Below are 14,208 nucleotides of genomic sequence, written 5' to 3'. Positions count from 1 at the left end.
ACCCACGGAGGGTAAGAGGGGAATTTTTTTTTTTTTATATATATATATATAAATAAATAAAATGAATCAGTATTTTTCCCTGCTCAGTTTAAGAACTCCTGTCATGATCAATTTAAGTAACATGACCTTTAAAATGTGTGATCACAACTGCAGTTCTGCAACCACTAAGAAATAAAACCTACTAAAACCTGGCAAAGCCATGCATTTGGGAACCACTGCACAAAACTAATTAGACTGACATAAATGAGCATTCTAACATTTATAACAAGCTATGTGTAAGCATCATGACATACATAATACACGGTAAGACATGTTATGAATATACATGTTTTAACAAGAGAAGTGAATGCAGGTGAGGGTGTGTGTGTGTGTGTGTTTTACCGTTGAAGGTTGTTTTGGTCAGATGAAACCACTCCTACATTAGCCACCGACAGGACCTGCTTGCTGATGTTCTGCTTGGAGGTGTTGGCAGTTGCCATGGTGATGGTTGCTGAAGTCTCATTCATGCCCATAAGCTTTTCTGAGAAGATGCAAAATATTTGCTCAGAAGAATTACAACACAACAAAAACGTAATTTTATCTGTTACGTTACATATAAAATGTATGAAAATTGAAGTAAAAGTTGAAAAGATTCAATCCGCAGGTTTACAGATGCCAGATGAAACTGGCTGGTGACCAGAGTCACCAAATTTATAGCTTAATCAATCCTTGACAAGCTGATGAGTATCTCAAAAATACTGTGGTGAATGCACCACATCCTAACCACGGCCAGATCACACCAACACTTTTCAGTACGGATGTCTTTACTGAGGGAAAACGCTCAATTAGCTATTTCCAGAATCAGAAATGCTTAAATAAAGTGTGGTTTCAGTCATGCTAGCTATGCTAGCAGCAGTAATTATCAATAAAAAGCTCCTAAAGATAGTTTAAAATGTGAAGAAAATATTTTGCTACTGTTTTGAACATATTTAACATGGTTTCACAGAAACTCCTCTGACGGATGAAATCACCTAAGAGTTATAAAAATGATTTTCATGTCATTTTTTTGGGAAAATCTTCCTACTGTATAGCTTGGAATCTGCCAAAACTGCTCAAAATCTTCGAAATCGACCACGAAATTCTGATCGGTCCATCTCAAAGTACAGAACCGAATAACGAAACCATCCACAACCTTTCAGCATGTGAATATAATCTATCCTGTGTAAAAGAGCGAAAGACCAACAAAAAAAGGAGAGTTCATCTGTGCCGAGTAATGGGAAAGGATTTAAATAAACGAATTGAGACAAATAGGAACATTTTAGGTAGAAATTAAAGTGGTCCCACTGTCAAATATAATAAAAACCTATTACCTGAAATAAGTTATTGACTTCCCTCCAATGGTATACATTAAAGTACATTTGTTTGAGAGAAAATGGTCCGAATGAACAGGCTGTTACTTCATCTTAAATCTCGCTTTGCTTTTATCTAAGTGCAGTTGAGCTCAGACAATCATGAATAAGGTTAATTAATGCAGAAGCAGCATTTAGCAGCACTCAGAAGCTCGCTGACGGGTGGGCGGCGTTCCTCTCCGCTCCCTAAAGGAACCACATCATCCAGAGGATGTGGACCAGCTGGAAGAGTTTACACATTTTGTTATTGTTACTCTATGCACGTGTAAACAGATTTGGTTAATAGGTTTTATGTGACAGTGGTTGGTGTACATAAAAAAATAAGCCCACAGTGATCACAAGCAGGACGGTGTCAGAGTAAAATGTGGGGTTTAGGTTTACAAGCCGAACCGAAATTTTGAAAAGCGGTTTTCTACTTGTTAGAGTCTAACTAGGTGATTAGATGGATTACCCTGTTGACGGACGAAAGAAATTAAGGTGTAGAAGTAACGAGCACAGCGCACTGCACAATGCGCCCTGTTCCGCTCCCATCAATCACACATCCCAGACGATTTGCACTTGATTCAGACAGCGACTACAACAAGTGACAAAATGGAGCTAGAACATGTTAAACAGAAGCAGAAAATGGGAGAAGTTACACTGCTCACTCCAATTATAGTCTAAAAACGAAATCAATAATATCTTAATTAAAATAACATGTGTTTACTTTGGGCATAAGCCTATAATTTGTCGGGTTGGGCTCGGACATGATGCCTAAGGGCTCGGATCGGGTTGGATTATTTAGGCCCAGGGTTTCCCCCAGTGTATTATAAGCCTGGCAGCCCACCAGGCTTTACTTGCCCTTCTGCCAGGCTAAGGGTTGAGCAACAATCGCATCGTCCCTGCACCTGCCTGTTGGCCTCACACTATTATTTCCAAATTATGATGCCTGCTCGTGCACCTCCTAATTTTTGTTACTTTTAACAGTTTAACACAAAAACACGGTGGGCCGCTGATGAACTGCCCTAACATGCCGTCACCCCTCGCTACACTGAGTCCTCATTTGATTCAGTCTAGCAGTTCTCTGGCTCACATACATTGAAAACAGACAAGCAGCATATTCACATACTTCTGCCTGATCCAAGGAGCTAAAGTAGTAAAGACATCAAACCTGGACTGAGACTCTGTCAGCAAATATTAAAACTGAGGGAAAATGTCAATGCCAAAGGTTTTTATTTAATTAAAACCACCGTGGATCAGGATTACACACACAGTGACGCTCGTCTCTGAGAATCTGTTGGACTGTGACGCATTTCTTTACGTCTTCAAAGAGAAAAGCATGACACAAACATGCACTCACTTTGCTCACTGCAGAAGTCTGGCTCTTTCATGGTGCTGGGCATCAACAGCTCTCCTACGGCGGGCTGAATGGACACGCTGAACTGGTCCTCCTTGGTGCTGAGGAGGGACAAACAGGATTACAAAGAGTCCATGAAAAAAAAAACTAACGCTTTCCTTACTGGACCTTAGATTGTTTTGTTGACAGAATGTCTTGACCAGGGCTGTCAACGTTAACACACGTGATCAGTCTAAAAGGCTTAACTTTCTTAGCACTGTATTAGATTTGGAACTGCACTCATATAACATAATGCAGATTAATCGAATTACCCATTTGTACTAAAGCCCTCCGTCCCGCAGAGTGTTACTTCAAAGCAGCATGTTAAACTCTGCTTTGACTGGCCTTGTACTGCGGTCAACAATGCAAACGAGAATCCTTTAGTGCAAGTGTGTCCAAAGTCGGTCCTGGAGGGTCGGCATCCTGCATGTTTTAGTTCTCTCCCTGGTTCAGCACACCTGCATCAAATGATGGCTCGTTAGAAGCCCGAAGAGGAATATTGACTTGTTGAAGAGGTTGTTACCACCACTAGGGAGAGAACTAAAACATGCAGGATGCCGGCCCTCCAGGACCGACTTTGGACGCCCCTGCTTTAGTGCTTCCTTGTTTTAGACTTTGACCAAAAAGTTACAAAACATCCAGATCAGTTTTAGTAGGGCTCAGCCTTTATTTTCCACAGCAACTGCACCACAAATAATAATAATTATAAAAAAACCTAAATAAATGAAAATGAAATGACTGTTTCCTGGTATGCATGTTTTTCACACTTCTGGTGACAAATGAAGCAAAGGTACAGTTCCTGAGTTGCATATAAATAATAAACCTAACACTTAATGAACCCTAAATATTATCTCCTGTTGTACACTTTCATGGATTTTTTTTTTAAATGTAAAATATTTTTAAATTTTTTGACAAATAAACATGATTTATTTGTCATGTTTGCTTGGACCTTGGGATGATTATAAAGAAAGGGTTCCAACACAAACATTATCCAATTTCTTTTTTTCGTGTTTCTTTGGTTGGTGAAAGAAGTCTAAGCTCTAATGAATATTTGATGATAAAGGTGTGTTTCACGTTTGGCCATAAAACTCAATATTTAAACATTCTTAACATAAATAAAAAAAAAACAAAAAAAACAATTTCTATTACATTTTTATATAACTGTAATAGAAAATTATTTGAAAGCTCTAAGAAAACGTTACCGTACGAAGCAGCTGGTTAATGATGCTAGGGCTAGCATCCAAACACGGCTTTTCACCAGAACTAAATTAAAGGGCTAGTTTCCAGATTTTAGAGAATTTGGACATTTCAAAACCTGAATCAGAGAAAAACTTAAGTGGAAAAAATTTATATTAAGCAGAACATCGTTAAAACACACATCAGTGAATGAAACTACATTCCAATTATTATTTTTTAGCACAAGAATCACATTGAGAAAAGTGTGAAAACAAACTTAAATATATTTCTAACAAATGTGGAATATTCCACAATTAATACAAAATCTTTAAAACACAATTTGTGCTTTGGGGAAGCCTTCATTTATAAAAACAGATGGATATTTCTAAAAATATTTATAGACTGATAATAAAAACTCTAGGAAATGATTTGCTTATGCTCAAATATGTTCACTAATGTTGCTTCTGGCTTAAATAGCTCAACATAACGTGTATATAATTAAGTGTGCAGTCAAGTCCATTTAAAATGCTTTTTAGTTTAAACTGATGCTAATGCTAATAACGCATCGTGTATTTTGAACGGCCTTGTGTCCCTTTTTTTGGAAACGTTTCTCCTCTGGTTGCCAAGCAAACCGATGGCTCTGTGAATAGAATTTTGGAGCGGATTGATCCGTCCTCTCCATCTCAGACAGATTTTCTGATAAGGTTATTGATCAGCTGAGCAGCAGTGCCAATGGCATTCAGCAGGCTGATTTGGGTTGGGACTGATTAGTGGAAGGGGAGTGGGGGGAATAATTGTTATCCCAGTGAAACGGGATCAATCGCGGTTGATGTCTCACCTGGGAACGAAGGCAAAGAGAGGGGGGAAAACAAAAAGAAAAAAAAATTAACAGCAAGAACAAACAAGAGAGGCAAAACTAGCAGTTGGCAAAATTGATTCAAGCAGTCATACATGTGAGGTTTTTTTTTTGTTTGTTTGTTTTTTTCCCCCAGGGTTTCCTGTTATCTTACCATAACTGGAAGTTGGCTGCCTGTGTTGAGTCGCTGAAGTCGATGCCCATGGACACGCTCACCGAGGCCCCCGGCTCCAGCCGCTCTGAAAGTGGAAGTAAAGGGGAGGGGGAAAAAAACATGAGAAGAGTGAGTGAGCTCCAAGGGCAGGGCATGCGGCGCGGGGGGGAGGATGGAGGAAAGGGAGAGCGGAGTGGAACAGACAAGCGTCTACAAGGCGTGTGCTTTCTACATCGCAAAGCAAGGCCGCCACGTGTGAGAAATCTATCCTTCAATCTACTTTCCCGACAAATTCAGCCTCTGAAGAGGAAAAAAAAAAGAAGAAATACGAAGGAGAAGCATCTTTCCAAAGCAACAGAGCCGTCAAGGACTAAATCAGCATCAGGAGAGCCGAGGTAGAAAATAGTAGAAAATACGAGGAGTTTAAAAATGTTGGAGAGAATCAGAATCTTAAAGCGACACATGGAGTTTGGAGCGACTTTACACAAGTTAGAAAACGTGATCACTGCTGATAAATGCTGATATGTTTTTCTTTATTTGCATGATGGGATCCCTAGGCCTGTCTCGGTAAACTTTTCTGGATAATAAATAGTCCCAGAACTTATTGTGATACTCGATAATATCGTTGGTTTGAGACCATTACAGCCATTTTCAACCAATATAATAACAATATTAGCATAATAATCCAAGTAGACCAACTCACATATCCAAAACAATTTCATTTCTAAAGAACATTTAATTTGGAATCAGAAAACATTTCAAGTATCCAAAATAAACAAAACAATTAAAATGGATTGTGAAGTTTGTAAAAACTAAAATAGTCATTCAGCTGAGACAGGGAAAACAGGCAAAAGTGGCAGGAAGGTCAGACTGCTTTGTCCTGGCTGTCAAATGTTTGCAGCATTTCTCAAAATGGCGGCTTTTCAATTACTTTAAAGGAGAGCGATTTTTTTGTTGCTTTTTTTACGACTGTTGTCCAACTGGAAATTACTGCGCTCTTTTTAATTCATCTTCTGACTAATTGATTTATTGCTTATTGTGATGAGCTTAAGGAGGCCTCTCCACACATAACCAGCAGAAACTGAACTCAAAGTAAACACCAGTGTCCTTTGGTATAATGTTACATGACAATAGGCAGCAGAAAAGAGCAAATTCACTCATCATCATCATCATCCTTCAGCAAACAGGCATAAAGCAGCTCAACATAAAGCTTTTGTCTGTATTCATCCCCCTGCAGTTCATCCAAACTAAAGCCAGCCTCTGGCTCACCGTACCCACACTCAATCGATCCAAATTACCCACCGTTTGGCTGCATGAGTTCCTTCAATGCCCAATCAATCCCCTGCAAAGGGCGCTTTTAGCATGCTTCACCGCGCACTGCTTATGTCTCGTGGTGCGTTCAGGGCCCGCACGCACCAGAGGTTTTAAAGGTACAGTTTATCAGACGGAAAACTGGGGACGGAGTGTCAATTTTCTTTTTCTGATCGATATCAATGAAAATGTGACTTGATTAGATCTGGTGATTAGTCGTCTGCTTTTTTTTTTATTTATTTAATTGTTTTTAGTAGAAGTGGGGCTAAAAGGGCTTAGAGGGTATTCCACGATTTGATGATCATTTAAGATCCGTCTGGAAAACACAACGAGCCAAGAAAAATCTCAATAAGCGACATGGAGTAGGGGTGTCCAAAGTGTGGCCCATGAAATCATCTCTTTTTTATAAAGCAAAAGTCAAAAGTCCTATTTATGTGTTTGATCTTTAATGACATACAAATTTAATAAACTTTCATAAAAACCTGTAAATCACAAACTAATTTTTGTATTTTTAATTTAATGAATTTTGTGGCTCACCAGTAGTTTTTGAATTTGTCAGTTTTGGCCAAAGAAGAAAAGAGGAGATCTCAAAGTATCAAGAAATAAAGGTTCTAGTCTGAAGGAGCTGAGTGCCAGAGTCAGAAGCCCACGAACTGTAGCTCTGAAGAGGAGCTGCATCTCAGAGGGGGGGCTAGGTCCACCCAGGTGTTTTGCAAAGCTGAATGGTTGCCATGGAGATCAGCAAAATTCTCAATCATGCATGAAAGAATCAAAGCGACACTCCAGGTATGTTTTTGAGGAGAGACTAACATTAAAGCATAATGTAAAGCTAAAAAAAAGTCAGTTTTAAATAATAGTTCCCCTTTAAAGCAAATGTGAACTTTTTTTTAATTTTTTCTTAAAGTGACTTTAACTCATACAAAGCATCTATCCGGTCAGAGGAGACATTTCCATGCTGTTGCTGCAAATGTACGGCGTAACGGGTGTTGGCATTTTTGTGTGTGCAAGCGGCTCACCAACAGTGTTAAAGCAGTGGACGTTCAGGCTGCCTGGGCTACGATCTCCTATATGGATCTCTTCCAGGCTGTGATCTGAGCTGTTGGTCAGGATGACCTGCACTGCAACCATACTGGGCTGGTACAAGCATGGCTGCCGGGGGAAATGGTACTTGGCCGACAAGCCTTTTCCCGTCATATGGTGGAGCAGCTCGTAGGTTTTCACGGGGCCAAACGATGACGAAGTGACCTGGAGAGAGATTGGAATAAAATCAGTGACAAAAACAGGCAGCCATGATGGATCGATTCTTCTAGATAAGTCTTTACACAGTTTGTCAACTTAATGTATTTCACTGAGATTCTATGCGACACAAAGTTGTATGCGAGAATTAAAAAGTATATGTAATTTTACATTATTTTATTATTATTTTTTACAAATAGAAATCTGAAATGCCTAATTTGTAAACTGAGTCCACCGCTTTCTAATTTAATCTCAGACGACTGACGCAGAGAACAAACACAATCATGAAGACCAAGAAGCACAACATAAACAGAACTTCATTCAGAATGACGTGTAGCAAAAATCAAAAGAGAAAACACACACTGAGCATCAGTATTAAACATGGTGGTGGCAGAGTCATGCTGTGCCGGGATGCAGAAGCTGGTTAACGATTGATGGGAATGTAGATGGAGCTAAATAAGTGAAGAACATCTGTCAGAAGTTAAAAAAGAGTCAAAGGTTTTCCTTCAACAAGGACAATGAGCCCAAACATTCAGCCAAGAGTTAGAAAGAGATTAAAGAATATTCTTTTGTAAAAAGGGCCTATACAAAGTTCAGACATCAATCTGTAGCCAGAGAACAGCTGCAACTAGCAATCGATTAATTGCATAATAAAATTGACACTTTCTGCAGACTTGTCAATTAATAACTTAAGCGGTTTTTACATAAAATTAAAAATACACTAACAAATGCAAATAAAGTAATTAATTACCTTTTAGAAATAGGAAAACATTTGTCTAAGATGCAATAACGTTCCATTAGTGAACGCCTGATCATTTGTAGCAAAGGATGCATCTGCAGCTAAAAAGAATAAAAAAACTTTAGTTTTTTGTTTTTGTTTTTTATTTAAAACCATAATGTGTACATCTTTCATACAGCTTTGACATAATTACGGTTCTGGGTGTGTTGATCTTTGAGCAACACCCCCCCCCCCCCCCCGGAATTGCAACTGCATCCAAACTAAAGGCCAGGACAACACAAGAATATCCGTCCGTCACGTGACGAACGCTCATACAGCTGAACGTCTCTAATCAACAGCTAGAAGGCGCCTCTTGTTAGCAAAGAACTCTCCCTTCGTTAAGTCTGGAAGGTGAAGAGGAGTGCATCGAGGAAACATCCTCAATCAGCTGAGTTAGATGAAAATGGGCCGGATGCTCAGGCAAAGCAGGCTGAATAAAAACACCCCTAATGAATAGAAACACAAGTGGCTGCCTCGGCCCCGAGCCCCTGCCTCTGGCTGGCTGTTTAAAAGGAGCTTTTACCCTTTCAGAGGCAGGAAATTGTATTACCTCGGAGAGGCGCTAAAAAGAAAGGAGGTGGAGGCGGCGTTTTAGTTTCTATCTGTGGAATTAACATCCTGTTACAGCAGATGAACGCCGTTCGCACTCTGTGGTGTGGAGATTCTCGACTGCCTGCTCTCAGAGAGACGAGATGTCACAGGCAGCCCACACAAGGCAACACAATACAGCAGGAAAAATGTGTGTGTGTGTGTGGTTTTAAAGCAGAAAATTATCACATAATGTCCATAAACAGCAGAAGTGTTGTGTTGTGTCCAAAACAAAACAAAGCAAACAACAAGCACAACAAAAAGTACGGGTATTTTTGTCAAAAAAGTCAGATCTTTTCTTTCTTGAGTGACAGCACTAATTAAATCTAATTAGACTAAAATAAACTAAAAAAAAAATTGATTAAGACTCAAAAATAATTGTCACCAGAAGGCACTCAGTCCGAGTTCAGGGAATAAAAAACGAAAATATCAATCGAAAATGGGGACAAGAGGATTAGAAAAACAGAGAAATGAAAAGTATTTTAAAAAAAAAATAAGGCTGGAAAAAAACTTAATGATTCTACAAACTTAGAAACCCAAAAGGTGTGATAAGAATGTGTCATTTGGGGTCAATTATTAATCTTGGGTTTTATTTTTCGATCCGTTCTCGTTTTTATTTCAGTGCAAATTGATTATACGACATTCAGGTTCTATTATGTTGATGCGAAATTAAGAATGTTGGTAAGTCTAAGTAATTGGAGATTTTCTCTTATTAACACACAGTCTAAATAACATCAAGTTTAGTTGTGCAGCACATTTCAGCAGCAACGCAGTTCAAAATGCTTTGCTTCATGAAAACATGTGAACCAAAAACGTTGTGAAACCAGTAACAAAAATAAGAGTCGTTATTAAAATCATCGATAAACATCAAACATGTTGGTCAAAGTTCCAGTTATTATGAATCAAAAGCAACTTTAAACAGGTGGGATTTTAGCCTCGGTTTAACATTTAACAATGTTTCAACTGTTTTGCAGTTTTCTGGGAGTTTGTTCCAGATTTGTAGAGCATAGAAGCTGAATGCTGCTTCTCCATAAGCTCCAATCTAATGTTTGGACAACTGGTGCAAAAAAAAATCTATGACTAAATGTATTAAAATCTGTGAATAAGTGGAGCTGAATGTGAACAAATCAAACGTCTCGTTGATGGGATAACCTGCTCATTCAGCATCTTCAGGTAGTCAGATTACCTATGACGGTGCTGAACTTTGACCTCAACAACAACAGTAACACCGGATCATAGCGCTGTAGTCACGGGGCGCTATAGTAGACACGAGGCATGATGGGTAAATCACTTCATCTGCTTCTTAGCAACAGCACTCATCAGGTCACACAACCTTCTTATTTCGCTCCCGAGTGGAAACTTTATTCTCCTTCACAATTTGCAGATTTTCATTTTGGTTAGTCTCACAGATTAGTGGTTTTCTTACGGCTATAAAGTTGTTCCACTGAGTTTTCTTCATTGTACATGCGGTCAACCTATTGTTTTTATCAATTGCAGTTTCTTTAATATTTATTTTTTAAATATTAAAGAAATATTTTAAAAATAAAATCAGTGTAATATTCCTAATTACACTGGCTGAACAAATTACATTTGTGTTGTTTGACTAAACTTGTGAAGCTATAAGTTTATCTAAGTGTGCTGTACTGATGCAGAGTTGGCAAATAAATATGTAATTCAGCCCTTTTATGTCCATGTTAAAAAAATAAAAAGTTTTAAGTCAATTCAGCACAGATTTCTGTATCAGATCGGTGTCTGCCGATACCGATATATGAAGTTCAGTATCGGAAGTGAACAAAATGGATCGGTGCCTCCCTAAAATTTAAACTTTTCTATTAAAAACCCATGGAGTTAGCCGCAATCGTAACATCTACAAGTTACTGGTTCTCTGAAATTATTTTTAAGAATATAGGAAAAGCAAACTTGCAGATAGATTAGAGACACTATAAAAAAAAAAAAAAAAACAATTGAGGTAAAAAAAAAAAAAAAGAAAAGAAATGTAAAATAAAACGTGCATCTTCTGCCACTAGGCCATCGTAGCGTCTGTAACAGAGGTCACAAAAACATTCGTCTCTCGCGGCCGTCACGCCGCCACGCAAATTTATCGGACCACTTTTGGATGTGTCGGAGCAGTCGGTGTCGATAAAGCCCGCCGTAATGTTTGCCAGGCCGTCACGACGGAGATTTACCTCCCTGACAGAGACATCCCGCCTTCAAGGTCCTCCTGTGTGCCTTCTCGCCCCCCCTGTCTGAACGGGGACGGGGACAGCGCTTCAAACTGCATATTATCACCAATTTGACATGGTGGACAGTTAAAGGCTGACACGAGTGCCCACACACCATCCGCTGTTGTTCTACGCTGCGCGGAGCAATCCCATAACACCTCAAGTGTAAATAAGAGAGGGAGAGGGATGTAACCTTGACTTCTCTGTCAGTCTCTTTTTTTTTCTTTTCTTCTTCCCTTCGGGTCTGGGCTCGGAGACTCGGTCCCGGACAGGAAAGGAGGAAGGTGACAATGAGAGAGGAAGTTGATTGAGAGGCTCTATTATGCATCAACTTAAAGGAAGCTCCAGTGATGGATGACACAGACACGCCAGTCACCTTCAGAGCACGGACGCCGCGTTCCCAGCATCCTCTCTGGCAAATGACCTGAAAATCCCGCTGACGTGCTCAAAAAAAAAAAAAAAAAAAAAAAAAAAAAGTCTAAGGGGTTGGGGGGGGGCTTCGCGTTGAAACGAAAGAGCTGTGAAGTGCACAACAACGCATGGTTTATATACTGAAAAATCCAGTTTTAGTTTTTGTTTGTTGCAGATATTGTTCACTTGGGATTTCATTAAACTCTCCAAGAATCGGCAGGTTTAAGGTAAGGGGGACATGTGTTTGATTTTTAGGGCCTGACTGTTTCCCCCTTCGATCTGAAGATGACAATTAATTGAAGGGGCGTCACAAAGACCTTGGCTGCAGATTGAATTAAATAAATGCTAGCACAGCCGCCCTAAACCTACTTTAACTTGACAAGGAGCCTCTCCAGAACACATATACAGAGATTAGTTCATTTGTGTCAATTTTTCAGGAAATTAGATTTTCTCAAATGATTAATTTAGATTTTTTTTTCATCATTAAGGCAGATTAGCAATAACAGAGGATTGATATTCAGAGGCAGGAGTGTCCTTCATCCAGTTTTACAAGTGCCACACACACTTTTTATTCATCTATTTACTGAACGTGAGGCGTAGACTGAAGGAATCCCACCAACAACAATTCCTGTGAAAATGGAATGTAATTTAATCTAAAAAAACAAACAAACCCCAAAACATTTTAAAACTAAAAATATTAACGTGTAATTGTACGTTTGTAAATGTGCAATTAAAATTAGCATCTTTTTCCCTGAAAAAGATTAACACTGGACGTTGTCATTCAGTGTTAAGTTCTGAATGGCAACAAATTCACATATCATAAATGTAAGCAGTAGGCATGTCACAATCAATAACAACTCAACTAATTGCATGATAAATTAAAACAAGCTCAATAATTTCCATTTGCAGGATTTATCGTTTTTCTCCTCTCTCTCTCTACCAAAATCTGGTGCTTTAGACTCAACTAGCCCCTTTGTTCAATTTATTTGTTGTTGTTTGTTTATTTTGGATCTTTAAAACGTCTTCCAGTTCTAGTGTTAAATCTTCATTAGAATTTAAAGTTTATTGATCTTTGAGAATATGTTCTTTCATTATTATGCCATTACCATTATATAACTTGAGAACGATCTCACGGTAACTTCTGGGAGAATTTGTTATTGTGACAGGCCTAGTCAGAAGTTAAATTCAGAGAAAGATAAACACAAGTGAAGAGAGAAAAGAACAGGGAAAAAAATTAAAGAGTGACCAAAATTTTTAGGACTAAAGAGATGCTTTAAAACCCGTCCGTTCTCCATAACAAGCGGCCGGTTCACCTGACTGACCGCTTCCTCGCGGACATTTCTTCCTATTTAAGAAGCAATCTCTGCAGTTTGAGTGGCAGCGAGAGGTTTGGAGGGCAGGAGCCGCTATATTCGCGGCACTGGAGGTCCTTCTGCTGATTCATAATTAGACGTGAACCCTGGAGCTTACGGCGGTGTGTGAGGCAGAGGGGGGGAGGGGTGCTATGGGGAGGTCACGGGGGTGAGGCAAGAGACGGGGGAGGAGGAGGGGGCAGAGCCCGCGCCCGCCTGATGGACACCAAATGAACAAATTATGATGGGCCCCTCTGGGCGTGATGGGGTCAAACGCCCCGCGCCCCGCCGCTGACAGTTCAATTTCCCCCTAACGCGGCCCCATTCGCCGACCGCTAATTATGAATGAAAAGTTATCAGCCTCGGCCGCCCGCACCCCCTCACCCCCAACCCCGCTGCCGCACACACACGGACAGCGGTCGGAAGAGGTTCGGGGGTGGTGGATGGGGGGGGGGGGGGGAATTTAAGAGGCAATTGTGAAAGATCCTGATGTCAAAATGTTATTAGAGAGAGCGGTAGCATGCAGAAACGAGGGGAGAGAGGAGCAGGAGACAGAAGAGGGAGGTGGGTCAAAGACAGTGACCGGGGTTAATCTAAACGCCTTTGATAACCATGCAGTAATTCTCTAAAAGGGCCCGAGCGCTCAGCTGAGACACAACCGCTGCCTCTGTGGGCAGATTGCTGAGAAATAGAAATGACACTGGGGCCAGTTGGTGTGAGTGTGTGTGTGTGTGTGAGAGGGGGGCAGAATGTGCATATGCACGAGGTGGTGTGTGTATGAGAGTGTGTGAGTAAAGGTGAGGTTATTTACCCTTGTCTATGAATTCTGCAGCCCCATCATGTATTTATGCATAGAATTGACTCTAAATCAGATGGCGACGTGCAAAAAGTTCCCTGTTCTAATCTGCATTTCTATTCGCTATTACTCCCTGGCCTTCACCTGAGAGGAGAGACTGACTAACGAGACTCCAGCTGCATCCATGTTGGCTTGAGAGCAGCTGTCAGTCATCCTGACAGGCAGGCAGGAAGGCAGAGGGGCAGGAGGGTGGCGGGCAAACGCAAACTACCTGCTAACTTGACGTAAAACTGATCGGAAGGGGGGGGGGGGGCAGTAGGAAGAACCTTTAGGGTGCGTTCGCACCAATACTCCACTTTAATCAAACTCCATGTCGCTTTGTCTAGAAAGTCTGGTTTGTTTGGGGAGAATCAAACTCTGATGCGGACCCAAAAATTTAACTCTGTTCCGACTGAAGTGAACTCTGGTTTGGTTCAAAAGGAGACGTGAAGGGCAAGCGGTCCGGAGACCGCTCCGAAGGCAGGAAACGGACTACAGCGCAGGGCATTCTGGGTAAATACAACCA

At 40.3% G+C, this 14,208-nt stretch overlaps 1 protein-coding gene across 6 annotated transcripts in view; it reads right to left on the bottom strand.

Moving 5' to 3' along the window:
- The window catches only part of ap3b1a (adaptor related protein complex 3 subunit beta 1a), a 63,838-nt gene that overhangs the window by 13,863 nt on the left and 35,767 nt on the right, over positions 1 to 14,208 (bottom strand). For 4 of the 6 annotated variants that reach the window (XM_015040267.1, XM_015040271.1, XM_015040266.1 and 1 more), the window contains 4 exons: positions 7,277 to 7,505; positions 4,950 to 5,034; positions 2,728 to 2,825; positions 382 to 520 (listed from right to left, as the gene is read on the bottom strand). In XM_015040267.1, coding sequence (XP_014895753.1) covers positions 382 to 520; positions 2,728 to 2,825; positions 4,950 to 5,034; positions 7,277 to 7,505 — 551 coding nt within the window. Of the gene's footprint in view, positions 1 to 381; positions 521 to 2,496; positions 2,499 to 2,723; positions 2,826 to 4,949; positions 5,035 to 7,276; positions 7,506 to 14,208 lie in introns of those variants that run through there. The other 2 variants (XM_015040270.1, XM_015040269.1) reach the window with 2 other exon arrangements.

Source organism: Poecilia latipinna, unplaced genomic scaffold (genome assembly GCF_001443285.1).
Source record: "Poecilia latipinna isolate Pla-1442-1.1 unplaced genomic scaffold, P_latipinna-1.0 Scaffold503, whole genome shotgun sequence".
Lineage (NCBI taxonomy): Eukaryota > Metazoa > Chordata > Actinopteri > Cyprinodontiformes > Poeciliidae > Poecilia > Poecilia latipinna.
This window is presented reverse-complemented; position numbering and strand designations above follow the sequence as displayed.